Here is a 16,619-nt window from a genome sequence, read left to right as displayed (position 1 = left end):
ATGATCGCGTTCACTCGCGCTCCGCGCCGCCGTTTGAGCTCAGGCGCATCTGTCACGACTCACGCCACATCAAAAAGCGTCAAAACGACATTTATTGTTTGAATTTCTTGATAAAATGGACAGAATTTAAAAGATGGCACTTTGTTTCTTACCGAAAGTAACAAAACACAGAGCTTATTGCGATTATTGGTGGTTAATGCTGGTTAAAATAGGTTAGGCTAAAAAGCATTACTGTGCGCGCCCCCTTCTGGATTGGAGTGTGGATCGCCTGTGAATGACTGTATTCGTCGTCGTACTGCATGAACCGAACCGTAACGTTTTATTATATCATTTTAATATATATATATATATATATATATATATATATATATATATATATATATATATATTAAAATGATTTCAAGTTTTTGTTTTGCTTTGTATTGTTTTTGATTTGCTTTGCAGTTTATATAGGCCTATTAGTAAAATCCAATACATAATTTTACTTTAATGCAACTTAAAGTGAACAAACAGTTGCATCACACAATGCAGTCTATATTTTTCTGTAGTTTTCAATGATCTGGAAACATAAAAAGGGGCTTTTTTTCCCAGATATGTTCTCTGGGTAGCTCAATTTGGACAATCTGTAGTGATCAACCTACTTTATATTGAGAAATATAGATATTTAGCAAAGACTGTTGCCTATTATCATGCCTATTCAACATAATATATATACTGCTGACACCAAGACCAATGACAGAGTTTACTCAGCTCATTTTCTGCCTGGCCAGTTATCTGCTGTGTTACAAGGCCAGGTCAGAGACCATTCATCAAAATGAACACTCAGTGATAAGTATTCACGTGAGAGAGAGAGAGCGAGAGAGAGAGAGCATCCGTGCATCCCTTTCTCTCCTCCTGTGTCCAGATGGTGGTGTACATGTACTTTTTGTTCCATCTATCTGGAGACGTGATGTTGCTGGCTGGTGAGGGAAGCTAATTAATCTAGAAAACATTTAGTTCTTCAATAGTATACATCCAAAAAATGGTTGAACTAGTATATATATTAAAACAAATCTAGTTAGATACCTTAAATTGTGCGGCTTTGTGAGCAGTGTTGTTATTGTTAACTCAAACTAAAACTATTAAATTAGTTTCGTTAATTAAAATAAAGCTGAAATAAAATAAAATACAAATATCAGATGAGAAATGTTGCCTCAACAACTGACTGAAATAAATTACGTTGAAGTACTAAAGTTACTAAAACTCTAAACCTGAAATTTATATAAATTAAAGTTAAATAGAATTAAAGTTAAATAGAGTATGAAATAAAAAATACTTAAACTTAAAATGAAAACTGAAAATATAAAATAGTATATAAATTATACTAAAATAAAATAAAGTTTTTGAGAAGTGCTTTACACATACAATTTATAAATTATCCCCAAAACTTACATTGAAAGATTTATTACATTTATTAGAGACCAGAACAGTGGACTCTCTTGACTTTTGCCTGTAGGCAACCTCCCAGTAGCAACCACATAAAAAAGTACTAAAGACCACTCATAACACCTTAGCAACCACAATGCCCTGGCAACCATCCCGAACACCCTATAGCATCGTGGCATGAGTTTTGCACAGGCAAGCGCCATTCACATTCACTTCAGTAAATGTACAAATCTACATAATGGTTAAAGCTTAAAGAGAACCACAGAGTCTATATTTAGGTTCAAGTTAAATTTACATTTACATCACAGCCAGAGGAATCCTATAAAGTGTCCTATATGAAGATCACACACACAGCAGATAAGAGCTCCCATGGGTCTGAAAGCATCGCTGTCTGAAACAAAACACCCTCTTCCTCATGTGTCTCTGCGCTATACTGACCTCAAAGAAAGAAAGATAGACCTCTTTATGTCTCTCAATGCTTCACTCCTTCACCAAAATCCTCCCTATGGAAATCAGCCCTGCTCGTGCTTAACCCCTCCCTCCCTCTCTCTCCTACTCTCTCTCTCTCTATCCTTCTCTAGCTCCTTCCATAACCTCCTCCTGAACTCAGTCTGTGGTTGCAGTGATGTGTCTGTTTTTCAAAGACCCCCGTCCTTCCTCTTCCTCCCCGTCCTCCTCAAGGGCTGCCTGGCTGGGCATCGGTGGTTAGGACTCCTGCCACAGAGTCCACGGATGGGGACCTGCAGCAATTTGTGAGGGTAAGAAACCCTCTTTGTCCATGAGCTATCAGTCTTTATTTATCAGAGTCTTTATTTATTTTTATTTAAGAGAGTGCTAAGTGAATTTATTAAAGTAAGCATCAATTGCAGTTACAGTTGTTCTAAGTAAGTTTTTGCGGTATTAAATACAGGTAGAGAACTTAAGTTTTTTTTTTTATTTAATATTGCTGTATTTAAAAAAAAAATATATATATATATATGTTTTATAGTTTCCAGTGCTGTAGAGATCTTTAGCTATTTATAATGGTACAGTATGATCGTGTGAGGGGCTAAACATTTGCAATCATATTTTAAAACAATTCCAGTGACAAAATAGCAGAAAATGTAACTCTATCTATCTATCTATCTATCTATTAAAAATAATGTTGTTTATGCTAGTACAATGTGAACCTTCCACTGTTATTTTGCTTCCCCTTATCAAACAGCTTTTAAAAAACGAGTGTTAACTGGTTTGTTCTGAACATAAATCAGTTATTCAATGTGTGTTTTGTCATTTTAATATTTTCTCCAGGATCTACAGGATATCCAGAGGTCAACTCTGGAAGTCATAAAGATAGCTTCAGAAATTTGTGGCATTGTTTTTGAGCGCCTTGTGTAATCAAGAGGCTGTGAATTTCAAGACCTCTGTTTCTGTAACCCTCTCATCTTCTCTCTTCCTTTGTAGAAAACAATGAAACACTCTTTTCCCTGCATGTCCTGATATGGATAATGTATACCGTTGTCCTTGAGCTCATAACTATTGTCTCAGGTGTACCGGCTGAATATGAATAATTGAGCGTGTTCATTAGAGCAAAAAGTCCATGGAGAGAGATCTGAAACCTTACACATTGACTCCCTGTACATCCTAGAATGGAAAACAGTGGCCATTTATACTTCTACAAAATGAGGTGATTTCCCATGAGACTCTGTAAATAGAGCCACACTTCATTATTTTGAAAAAAAAAAAACCATTATTTTTCATCATTGTCTGCAGATCAGTGGCACTGATTCTTTGAAACACAGATTGCGTGGGTGGTTGTCCTTAGGCAGGGGGCAACACATGTGAACTATAGTGCTAATGGAAAACATTGCTGTTTGTCATTCACATAGTTTAGGTTATGCTATAAGCTTCAATGTCATGCTTTGAGCTTAAACAGCTTGCGAGTTATTTCATATGAATCTTTTGAGACCCTAATTCTAGATGGTAGTCTCTGGATGGGAACCCAGAAATCCCTGGTCTTGGAATTAAGCTCTTATTGCATACGAGGAAACAGTGTAAGGCTAGTTCAGATTTACGTAGAATCCCAGTAATTCGATTTCTTTAATTGTGAATATCAGCATGATTTAATATTTTTTTTTTAATTTGGCCATTAAGTTTCCCAAAGAGTATGTATAATTTTGTTGTGTGACTCTTGATTATCAAAGCGTTACACTCTTAAAAATAAAGGTTCCAAAAGGGGGTTTTCACAGTGATGCCATAGAAGAACCATTTTTGGTTCCCCAATTCTTAAAAGAACCCTTTTTTTTTCTTGAGTGAAGAACTTTTTTTAAAAAAAAACCTTTTTCCAATAAAGAACCTTTGGTGCACTGGAAAGGTTCCAAGGATGTCTAAGGTTCTTCATGGAACCATCAATGCAAATAAAGAACCTTTATTTTGAAATCAGAGTGTAGACAGAGATGTTTTAATAGTGTGTCTTATTCAAACTTCAGTTGCAAATGATTGATTCATTTCTGTGAATCAATTCAAAACTTTGATTCAGTGATTCATTTGCATTATCACTTAAATGTTCTTGCAAGTCCCTGTGTGTAATTTTTTGTATAGTAAAATATAGTCAAAATATATGTAAATATTGATAGTTGTTTTATGTATTGAGATATTTATGTGTTTAAATTTAATTAAATATAATTTTTCATTTTGTTATTTAGTAAAAAACTGGAAAAAAATCGCTATTTTTACTATATTTGACCTCTTACATGGTTTGGTTTCACCCGAGACAATAGCTATGAGCTCAAGGACGATGGTATAACATCCATATCTGGATGTGTAATAGTATATTTTTTGTTTGTTTCTAAAAAGGAAGAAAGAAGATGAGAAGGATACAAAAACACAGGCATTGTGATTACATTTTTTGTTTTACAATGTTTGGTTTCAATGGCTGTTTGACTGAAATTATGGTTCCTGACTGAACAAACACGCCCATTTAGATATATATCATCGCCAAAAGTCTGTAGAATATTGAGATAAACAGTTTTTTGTTATATCGCCTAGCCCTTAAAATTATACTTCAAATTATAAAGATGTTTGCATTGAGAAAGAGGGTAATATCCCCAAAGGATATCCGCAAGGAAATATGGATTAAAGGCTTTCGTTAACAGGCATGTCTAATACATGAGAACAAGGTTCCTCTCCATAAAATCTAAACCTCTTGAGAAAATGCGGTTTCCACATCATTTTTAATGTGTGATACCCATATTTATCGGATTTTTATCACATTCTTGAAATGATCTTCTAAAATGATCAGCCCCTCATTCTGAGATGGGCATTTGAACAGCTTTGTAATCATAATCACTTGGGATTTCTCAACTGCTATCCAGTTACCACAGGAACATGCTTTAATGAAAAAATATATATTGGTGCATCCACTGAACCTGACATTTTTCACTACATAGAGTCAGCTTCACAGAACAAGCAGCATATCATATACACACTCACAGAGACCCATATAAACACACACATGCTCCTCCTCATTGCTTTTGTGGATCTCTTAAATGAGCGATGATTTTTTTGTAGAGATATTTTTTTTTTTAGAAGGGAGAACAACATCAGTAGTAAAGTACTTAATGCCTTTCAGAGAAAACCTCTCTTCTGTAGCCTAGCACACACTCACCTGTAGTTAAAGATTTATCATCATTTATCAGCTTCTGTATCAAAACAACTATAGAGTGAAGGGTCACAAAGAGCCATAAAAGTTTCATTACAACATATGATGTAACTGTATGATAATGGGATTATGCTTCTCTGGAAGTGGAAATTATATGATCCTTCTTGCATTTTACCATTGAGACCATCCAAATGAACTTTTTTGAAAGTATCTGTGGATCACTATTAATTCATATATATACGTTTACCAAAAATCAGTATTTGGTTCCAAATTATCAAATCATTTTTAGTCCTGTTACCCATTCTTATCCATTCTTTTCATGTTATCATTAGAAAATAGCAAAAGCGGATAGACAGTATTTTCTTTTATGATGGTTAAGTTCCTCCTTTCACTGAGCATTTGTTTATAGATTTTTTAAAGCTGTTTCAAGCATTTTTGTACTGTATTTGTGGAAATTTATTTATGGGTTATACCCATTTGGAATAATTTCTATGGGTATTAAATGTTTTCCTAAAACATAGTAACACCATTCTGCTTTAGAAACAACACAGATTTGACTGAATTTCTTAAATTAAACTATGATAAATGAACATGAATGAATGGAATTGGGAAAGAATTGCTCAGTGAAAATTGCTAAGACAATCACAAAGCCACCATAGTCCCCACATAAATCCCCAATAGGGAAAAGACAGAAGTAATTATAAGGTGACAGAAGACCAATCATTCTTGCCTTCTCCAGTTCTCACCCACAGTGTGAACTTGCCCACCTAAGCAGGACAGTTGATGGAGCAGCCCCATCATAGCAGGCAATCATGTTCCACAACATAAACCCTCTCACATTGTTTGCCAGGAGGAATAAATGAATGGCTTTTAAATATACTGTCATTCAATTCCAATGACAACACAAAACAATGCACTGCAAAGGCAAAATGCACAGTTTGACCCTTTACAGGAAAAGCACCAAAGCACATTAGCAAGGGAAGTTGTTCATAAAACTCAATGATGTCATGCAGTAAAAGGAAATATACAGAGCAAATCGATCATTTCTGCTCTATGCACTTGGTCTGATAGCAAATAAACATGTTTGGCAGAGATCTGATCACCTCATCCTCCCAGGAGGGGGCAGTTATGGGAGTAATCAAAGTTAAACACAGAAGGAAAGGTAGAAAGTGGAAAGATAAGACAAGTAAATGAGGGAGAGTGTTGTGCACTCATTCCATCTGGTCTAATTGACTGTTTTTAACCTATGAGGGCAAGCTGTCTCTGTCATTAACACAATGACCCGGTGAGAGGACCAGAGTGTAGTAAAATTCCATGCTGCTCCATCATTCTGCACTGCAGACTCCATAACCAAACACGTTCAGCACACAAAAAGGTTCATTTCACATTGATTTCAGTTGTTGCTCAAAGTGACAAAGGTTTTAGGTCATATTTAGTCACTAGTGAGAGGTTTTAAGGTTTCCTTCCTGTTCTCTTTCCTTTCACAAGAGGAACTCAGAGGCCATGATTGACTGGCACAATGGCACAGCGCCCGGCCAGCGGGAGGATGAGCTCAGCGCTCAGGAGAGGTCAGAGTGTGTGTTGGCTTACATCCCTGTCATCTACTACAGTGCTCTGTTGTGTGTTGGAGTGCCAGGTATGAGATGTGCATTTTAATACCTATATAAATAGGGGTCGATTAGGATCAGGGTTGTGCACCATTGAAAATTGAATTGAGAATGCATTTTAAGTCAAGAATTAAGGTCAAAATCAAGATGTGATTTTTGATTGAATTTAAGGAAGTATGATGGAATGAAATGAAATTCAAAATTCAGTCCATTGTCCATAAAATGAAAGTTAATTTATTCTTAAATATACTATAAATGATCAGATTTAAAGGGTTAGTTCACCCAAAAATGAAAATTCTGTCATTAATTACTCACCCTCGTGTTGTTCCTCACCCGTAAGACCTTCGTTCATCTTTAGAGCACAAATTAAGATATTTTTGATGAAATCCGATGGCTCAGTGAGGCCTCTATTGCCAGCAATGTCACTGAACCTCTCAAGATCCAGAAAGCTACTAAAGACATATTTAAAACAGTTCATGTGAGTTCAGTGGTTCTACCTTAATATTATAAAGCGACGAGAATACTTTTTGTGCGCCAAAAAAACAAAATAATGACTTTTCAACAATATCTAGTGATGGCCGATTTCAAAACACTGCTTCGAAGCTTTACGAAAGGCACGTGATTTCAGTAAACGAGGCTTCATTTACGCGATCCGAACCACTGATTCGAAACAAATGATTTGTAAAGATTCGAAGCAGTGTTTTGAAATCGGCTGTCACTAGATGTTGTTGAAATGTTTTTTTGGTGCACAAAAATATTCTCGTTGCTTTATAATATTAAGGTTGAACCACTGTAGTCACATGAACTGTTTTAAATATGTCTTTAGTAGCTTTCTGGACATCTGAAAGTGTAAATTATCTTGCTGGCAATAGAGGCCTCACTGAGCCATCAGATTTTATCAATAATATCTTAATTTGTGTTCCGAAGATGAACGAAGGTCTTACGGGTGTGGAAATGACATGAGGTTGAGTAATTAATGACAGAATTTTAAATTTTTGGGTGAACTGACCCTTTAAATCATATATATACACTAAATATTTTGCCATTTTTGGTTTGGCCCATTATATATATATATATATATATATTTTTTTTTTTTTTTTTATATGTTTTTTTTTTTTTTATCTGGACCTTTATGGAAGAACACTTCATTTCCCAGAATGGCCCAATTTACCCAAAACTCTTTAAAATGTAGCCAAACAACATGAATCAGATTATGAAATGAAGGTTTTTAATTTTTTTTTTTAGCTTTCATTTTATTAAATTCCCCAATCCTGTCATTCTAATTCAACATTCAATTCAGCATTCTGTGGGATGTAGTTGATTCAAACTCCAACTTATGGAGTATTACTTTTTTTCTTTTCTTTTTTTTTTTTTTTTTTTATTGTTTGTAGAAATGACTGCACAATAAAAACCCCATAAAATAAGATTTTATTTGAATATTGACCATGGCACATAAACATTTTTAGCACATGGGAAATTGATCTTCTTCACCTTGAGTTGCTTGATGGAGGAAGGTCATGGTAGATTCATTCAGTGAGACACACATCAGACGAGACAAGAAATCATTAAGCATCCACAAACATTTTACTATACCAATCCCAGAACAGACTGACGGCTACTTAAGGACAAGAAAGCTAATCAATCAATCAATCAATCAATCAGTACGACTAACGGTTAATTAGCGACTCATTTGAAAGCTACCCATAAACTGCTACTATAAACCAAATCAGGGTCACGGACAGATACTTGGTGTTCACAACAGCCGTAAATTTACTAGTAAACTAGTAAATTTAAATCAATTTACTAGTATTTTTACAATTTACTGCTAATATAAGATTGGTCTAGTTAACCCAAAAATGAGAATTCTGTCATTATTACTCACCCTCATGTTGTTCTAAACAAGTATGACTTCTTTTCTTCTGCATAACACAAAAGAAGACATTTTGAATCGTTTTTGTCCATACAGTGAAAGTCAATGGGGTCCAAAACATGATTGTATGGATGTAAAATACACTGACACATTTTTCAAAATGTACCACAGAAAGTCATACAGGTTTGGAACGTGGGTGAGGGTGAGTAAATGATGATATTTTTCATTTTAAAGGGACGGTTAACCCAAAAATATTTTTAAAAATATAAATTAAGTATTTGGAAGGTACCTTTATCATGCTTCTCTAGTGTAAAATGACACTGTCACTAAACTGTAAGGAAAGTTTGATGGAAAAATTACAGCATACAGGTTTGGCACAACATTAAGGTGAAGAAAAAAAAAAGAGTATTTTCATTTGATTCAGTTGCATCTCTTAAATTCTCCAGATTTTTATCTGATTTTGTTCTGGAGATTTTTTTTTGTTTCTATAAATAGTTTCAACATAAATCTTTTTTTAAAAAAACAAAACACTTAAAATACACTTATCTCCTGTCTTGTCAACAAGCAAAAGCAGTACATATTCACTTAACTTTAATTTCTTCTTTGTGGAAAATCAGGGCAAAGGTTTCAGGGGGCCGCCATGTTCTGTAAATATGACCCCTAATCTTTTACTTCCCATCAATCCTGCTGTGTCTACTCCCTCCATTCCCTTGATTTCTATCTCGGTCTTCTGTTTCTCCCTTCTCTGGCCTCATCCCCTCCCTGTTTATGCCTTGTCCATCGTTGTCTACCTCAATTCTTGTTTCTAATTCCAGTTGTCATCTTTTCCCAGTGAACATCCTGACATTGGTGGCTCTTTACCGGCTGGCTGTTCGCACTCAGAAGGCCCTCTATGTGTATCTTCTTGCTCTAACTGGCTCAGACATCCTCAGCCAGTTGTTCATCATCTTCGTGGGCTTCCTGCTCGAAACGGCCGTGTTTCACAGAGACGTACCTGTGATGCTGCTGCGCTCGGTCAGTATGATGGAGTTTTCCGCCAATCATGCATCCATATGGGCCACCGTACCCCTCACGGTTGACCGCTACGTTGCTTTGTGCCACCCTCTACTCCACCGACAGATCAGCTACCCGGCACGGGCCCGGCGGATCATCGCGGTGGTGTTTACTTTGGCACTGGCATCCGGTGTGCCATTCTTCTGGTGGTCGGACATGTGGAGGGTCAGCCACGCACCCAACAACTTGGATACTGCCCTGATTTGGACCCACGTGACTATTATTTACTTTCTTCCGTGCTGCATCTTCCTCGTGCTAAACTCCTTGATCATTCTGAGGCTTCGGAAAAGACAGCGGCAGCAGATGTGCAAAGACGAGAGTGGGCAACAGCTGGCACTGCCAGGCAAGCTGGGTAAAACAACAGCTATGCTCCTAGCAGTGACTTCTGTGTTCGCTATACTATGGGCGCCTCGTACTGGAGTGGTGCTCTACCATCTTTACGTGTCATCGGTGCACAATGATTGGCGGGTACATCTAGCATACGATTTAGCCAACATGTTAGCCATGTTAAACACTGCTGTGAATTTCTTTCTGTACTGTTTTGTCAGCAAACCCTTTAGAGCGGCAGTGAGGGATGTCCTTTTGTTTCGGGAAGGACCGTTGCACCCACGCCAGCCCCTTTATCACCAGCGCAACGCTGCCAATGCCTCCACCTCATCTATTTCCAGCACCAAACGTTCCCAGCGAGAGATCACCCCTCTCTCTCCCAAAAGGGCAGATATCAAGATGTAGTCTTGCTGCTTAAAAACATAGTTCATTTAAAAATGAAAATTCTGTCATCATTTACTCACCCTTATGTTCATGACTTTTCTTTTTTGTCCATATTTTTTGACAAAAAAACAATGAACCCTTCCTTTTTTGGAATATCTTCTTTTGTGTAAGATGAAAGTAAGTCATACAGGTTTGGAATGACGGTTTACTTGGGTAAATGATGACAGATTTTTCATTTTTGGGTGAACTATCCCTTTAAGTCCCAACAAAAGCATTGTCTTGTTCTTATAATTAACTTGAAAAGAGTTCAGATTTGTGGCTTTTGTGGATTGAAAGGTTAAAGGGTTAGTTCACCCAAAAATGAAAAATCTGTCATTAATTACTCGTCCTCATGTCGTTCCAAACCCGTAAGACCTTCGTTCATCTTCAGAACACAAATGAAGATTTTTTTAATGAAATCTGAGAGATTTCTGTCTCTCTATAGACACACAACTACCACTTTAATGCTTTAAAAAGTTCATAAAGAGATCGTAAAATTAATCAGTTTAGTCTGAATTTTCTGAAGAGACTTGATCACTTTATATGATGAACAGATTTATTTTAGGCTTTTATTCACATATAAACATTGATCAGTGAACATAAACAGAAGCTCAACCAAACCTGTTTGATTCGCGAGAACAAACCTATTGCGGAAGCTCAACTGTGCTGCGTAACACACGAGAATGAACCTCATTGGTTCTCGCACACGTCAAGCGAACATGCTTGAGCTTCCGTTTACCACAACCGATGTGTGAGTCGATGAATGTTTTATGTGAATAAAAGCCTAAATTAAATCTGTTGTTCAAGTGATTGTGTCTCTTCAGAAAATTTGGTCTAAACCGCTCAATTCATATGCATCAGTTTTACGATCTATTTATGAACTATTTGAAGCATCAAAGTGGTAGTTGCGTAGCTGTCAATGGAGAGACAGAAATTTCTTTAAAAATATCTTAATTTGTGTTCTGAAGATGAACAAAAGTCTTACGGGTTTGAAACGACATGAGGGTGAGTAATTAATGACAGAATTTTCATTTTTGGGTGAACTAACCCTTTAAAGGTGCAGTTACATAAGTGCAAAAAATAGTTCAGATGTATGAAGCACAGCTCCCACAAAAGTCACTTTCAAGCCAGGCAGTTTTCTGTTGATCAGCATGGCAAGTTTGCGTGATCAACTTGAATACGAGTAAAACTTGTAGGTAATTTTTGTCGCCTTATCGAAAATCTTGATTACAGTGACTTGTTTCCCACATAATAACATATCCAGATAATGAACAGTCTAGCATTCATTCACGCTAATGTGCACCACAGGTACTGTTCATCTGTTCTCATCTGACCTCTGGTTAGTGACCCAAGAGATCACAGTTTACGGTCATTAAACAAAAGACCAATAATGTAAACTTTGTCTTGCTGACAAAACAAGTAATGTTTTCATGACATCATGAACATCTTCCAATCAAGACATAACCATTGTGTTTTGCACTGATCTGCATATCTGTGTTATTTATTGTTTTATCCTCTGCGGGGACAAGAAAACTTACTACAGTATTTATGAAAAAAAGATATCTGGCTCATCAAATGAGTATTATGTCTTGTCATTTTCCATAAATGGTTAACCTTCAAAGGAATAGGTTGAAATATGGATATTCTGTCATCTTTTACACACCTTTGGGTTGTTACCAAACTGTATGACTTACTTTCTACTGTGAAACTCGGGTAGGAGGAAAACTATTTTCCATATAATGAAAGTAAATCGAGATCAAGACCCACAATTACAAAAAAAAAAAGCAGCATAAAAGTATAAAAGTATCATAAAACTGTTGACTCATGCCATATAATCCAGGTTGTCTAAAGCCGTATAAGATAAGCCTTATGTGAGAAAAAGGATGGAATTTCATTCATTATATGAAAATGTTTCTTTGAATTTGTATACAAATATCAAAATACACATCCTGACATTTCAAAATTTCTCTTTTCACTTTTGGTAGAAAGAAAGTCATACAGGTTTGAAATAACAAAAGGATGAGTAATTATGTCAGTTTTTTTTTTAAATATTTTTGGGTGAACTATTCCATTTAAATGTTGTATTTTGATATTGTGTGTGTTTTTATAAATGTTGCTTATATTGTAGATGAAGTTCTTTGAACACACACAAGTGTTTCATTAACAGTCTTTTCTTTTATTCTCACTCATTAAATTATGATCTATTATTCTGCATTTTTAGATTTGAAGCCATCTTAAAGGATTTGTTCACTTCAGAATTAAAATTTCCTGATAATTTACTCACCCCCACATCATCCAAGATGTTTGTCTTTCTTTTTTCAGTCGAAAAGAAATTAAGTTTTTTGAGAAAAAACATTCCAGGATTTTTCTCCATAACTTCAACAGTTACCAACGGGTTGAAAGTCCAAATGTCAATGCAGCTTCAAAGGGCTCTACACGATCCCAGACGAGGAATAACGGTCTCATCTAGCAAAACGATCGGCCATTTTCTAAAAAAATAAAATAAAAAATAATATACTTTTTAACCACAAATGCTCATCTTGCACTAGCTCTGCGACGCGCCACGCATTATGTAATCACGTTGGAAAGGTCACATGTGACGTAGGCAGACGTAGCGAGCAAGTGTTTACAAAGTGAACGTGCAAAGACAGTCAAACGGCCTTTACAAAAATAGGTAAAACAACGATGTTGGACGATTTTGAAGTTGGAGGAGAAAATTATATTTTTGCCCTAATGAGTTTTTCGCCCTACCGCAATACTTCCGCCAATGTCGCGCTGACCTTTCTAACATGATTACTTCATGCGTGGCACATCGCAGAGCGAGTGCAAGACAAGCATTTGTGGTTAAAAAGCATATATGTTTTTATCTTTTTAGAAAATGATCGATCATTTCGCTAGATGAGACCATTATTCCTTGGCTGGGCAATTTGGACCTTCAACCCATTGGTCCCCACTGAAGTCCACTATATGGAGAAAAATCCTGATATGTTTTCCTCAAAAACTTAAATTTTTTTTCGACTGAAGAAAGAAAGACATGAACATCTTGGATGACATGGGGGTGAGTAAATTGTCAGGAAATTTTAATTCTGAAGTGAACTAATAGTTTAAAATTAAATCCAATCAAGACATAACGCATTATACACTCAGTAATTTTCCATATTAGAAACAAATGTGATAAGCTTTTCATTTTCTCATCAAACATAATCAGAACATTACATAATGTTCTGATCAAGACCTTTTTTTGCAGCTGTAGGTTATTTTGCATGACTAAGTTAAACCCTTTCAGAGCCCGTCCAGTGAAGCAGAGCAAGATGGCTGACCTTTTTAACCCCAGTGCACAAAGTGCGGTTGCTGGCTTAGCTGTGCATTCATGGCGACTGGATGAGGCTTTAAAAGGGGCTTTGACATGGGAACACAACGAGTGAAGACACCACTGTACAAACAGACCGATCCGAGGAGATCTGCTGAACAAAGCCAGCCCTGAGCTTCTGTGCACACACCCATGCAGCAACAGCAAAAAATTTAATTTGTTAGAATTGACCAGAATTGATGTTCTGGAGTCAATTAAATGACTCTATGATTTGTTATCTGATCAGATATCGTGCAGCACTTGCCAGTGTGTACTTAAAGAGAACAGATTCAGATTCATTAGATAGACAAGCTTGATCTAAATGCAAAGTAAAATGTGATACAATGACTAAAGTGTTGATGTTTTCACTTACACACCTGCCAACTGTATATAAAATGTATTTTAACTTTGTGTGTCGATTTGATTCTCTGAGAGAATCTGATGGAAGAGAGACTGCATGAATCAATTAAATCAGTCCTTGATTTAATAAATGATAACACTGTTATAACTGTTTTTTGAAGGTCTTATGACTAATTATTTAATGAAGTGTCTTGGCTAAAAGGTACATTAAAAGCTTTGATTTAATTAGTCTGCTAAATTACAGAGGAAAGTTTTTAACATTTTGGTCTGGTGAAAAAAAAAAACTCACTTTTTATCTGGAGCTTTGGTTAATGAACTCTTCTCTTGTCCTTTTAGTGCACTTGTGTTTCTCAGCACCCAGTGTTGCATCCTCTCTCTCTCTCTCTCTCTCTCCCTCTCTCTCCCTTCTCAATCATGAGAGGGAGCCTCTGGTCCTGCAGATGTTATCAGATGTTGTCTCTTTGAAAAACGTCTCCCGCTGCATCACAAACACAGATGCCTGAGAAGAAAGCACATCTATCGTTAAAGCCTTAATATGAGCAGACGGCTGACAGCACAAGAAAGAGTCTGAATATTTAAGACAATAAATAATCTGCTCTGTTTGAGGTCAGCTTTAGATATGCTGGGTCTCATGCAGCTGCAGATCATGGTTTTGTCCTTGCTATGTATCTATTTTGCTGCTTTACCTTTATTATCTGGTAAGGTCAACATGGAATTACATTCACAACCCTGTACACTGGGGAAAAAAATGGTGTAGGGTTTACTTTTAAGCTATTTTCACTCAGAAATTGCTGGTAAACTTCACAAATAATTACAAAGAAATAGACTGAAATCAACACATTGAATAAAATATTTTTTAAGTAGAAAGACTGAAATAGTATTTTCTTGTAAGATGTACTCTAGTAATATTGGTTTTGTTTACAACTTCAAAATCTTTTTTTTTTTCCATTGGGAATTGAATGAATTATGAAAAGTGGGAGTTTTATGCCAGAGTTTGCAGTCAGTTGCAAGGGGTTAAATTTGGCTGGTTTGTGTGGATTTGAAAGTGTAAGTGTAGTCTGATTAAATAAATTGGCTCAAAAATATCTGTGGTTCTCATAAGCAAGGATGGCAGATGGCATCCTATCTCAAATTTTAATGTAAGATTGTTTCTTTTGGTTAATGTTCGCTGAATCATGTCCAGTAAGACTAAGAATGTATTAAGAAAATAAAAGGGGCTGATTGTGATTCTATGTTGACTTCAATGGTTTTAAATGATCTACAGCAGATAAATGAATTAATTGATTCCAAATCAGTTGCGATGAAGTTGTCTGCCACATGAGAACCACCTTCCTGTTTCATCAAGTGATATATTTTTGCCATAAAGTCATATTTCATATGTGAAATATGACTTAAATTTGTACCACAAAACATGTTTCTGTGTGATGTGACGTAACCACAAAATGGCATGTGGCACTTGCATGATGTTTTCCCTTAAAGGAGTTGCATTGTTGTTCATGTTTTATATTGTGACACACAAGCTTTCCTTTGGTTGTGTAATTGAATATGTGCACTGATAAACTGTTGTTGCATTTTGATCATACTGATCAGAAATTAAATGGCTATGTGGATCTGTTTATGTGTCTTGAGTCCTTTTAAAAAAAAAAAAAAAAAAAAAAAAAAGCACTCAAGCCTGAAGCTCTTTTGCATTTCAGGGATGGAAACATTCAGATTTAAAGCTTATAATCGGTTGTGATGCATGTTGAGGTTTCTTAGACTTTCTTATTATTCTTATTTTTTCTTTGCTGTCAAACTAGGAAAGATTAACTACAATATCCTGTTATGTGAGCAGAACATATTCAGGAAAAGACAGGAAAAGAAACAATGAGTCTGCTAGCTCTCTACCTCGAGTATATCACTGTTGTAATCTTAAAGAAAGTCCTCCATATGGTTATACTTTGAGTAGCACCAGACGCAGATTAAGGTGCAAATTTAAGACAGTATAATCAGCTGTCTTCAGCTAAATAAATATAACAGACTGTACAAAGGTGAGTGAAAGAGGATCATGATGTGCCCTTAAGCAAGGCCCCAGGTTGCTCGCATGCTGTCCTGTCGCTGCTGGAATAAACAGTATGAGATTTGCATAAGAAAAAATGTTGCACAGAGCATGTGGAAAATATCAAATAAATCAGATTAATCTGAAGAAAATGTGTGTAGTGCTCCCTCATGAGCAGTAGCAACAGCCAAGTAGGCTAAGCATCACGAGATAAAGGATAAGTAATGATTATATAATGATTTGCCACTAGGTGGCAATGTGCACACACATTTAGAAATATAGTTCCCACAGGATTAAATTTTGAACCTGTTACTTTTCTGCTTGTAAATGTGGAAGATAACAAAAAAAATATATTTATAATATCAGTATAGATCTTGTGTTGTGAACATAATATTAAGAGATTGAGCATATTTTAAATGGGCAAGGGTAGACTCAATTTGTGTCTTCATTTTGCCTTCATTCTTTTTAAAGTTCAAATTGTCCCTTCATCTGTTTTCAGGCCCAAAAGAAAGCAAAGTAAAAGAAACAAA

General features: G+C 36.0%; 1 protein-coding gene across 2 annotated transcripts; it reads left to right on the top strand.

Moving 5' to 3' along the window:
• The first annotated feature begins 2,011 nt into the window (after positions 1 to 2,011).
• gpr142 (G protein-coupled receptor 142) lies at positions 2,012 to 15,670 on the top strand. 2 transcript variants are annotated; one of them, XM_051915670.1, is made up of 3 exons: positions 2,012 to 2,183; positions 6,556 to 6,633; positions 9,375 to 15,670. In XM_051915670.1, the coding sequence occupies exons 2-3, from the start codon at positions 6,585 to 6,587 to the stop codon at positions 10,325 to 10,327; spliced, it is 1,002 nt and encodes a 333-aa protein (XP_051771630.1). In that variant the 5' UTR covers positions 2,012 to 2,183; positions 6,556 to 6,584; the 3' UTR covers positions 10,328 to 15,670. The 2 variants fall into 2 exon arrangements, with proteins under 2 accessions (XP_051771630.1, XP_051771629.1); XM_051915669.1 differs by having other exon boundaries at positions 2,014 to 2,183; positions 6,554 to 6,701.
• The last annotated feature ends 949 nt before the right edge of the window (positions 15,671 to 16,619 follow it).

Source organism: Ctenopharyngodon idella, chromosome 12 (genome assembly GCF_019924925.1).
Source record: "Ctenopharyngodon idella isolate HZGC_01 chromosome 12, HZGC01, whole genome shotgun sequence".
Classification (NCBI taxonomy): Eukaryota; Metazoa; Chordata; class Actinopteri; order Cypriniformes; family Xenocyprididae; genus Ctenopharyngodon; species Ctenopharyngodon idella.
The sequence above is the reverse complement of the archived record's forward strand: the minus strand, read 5'-3'. Positions and strand labels throughout refer to the sequence as shown.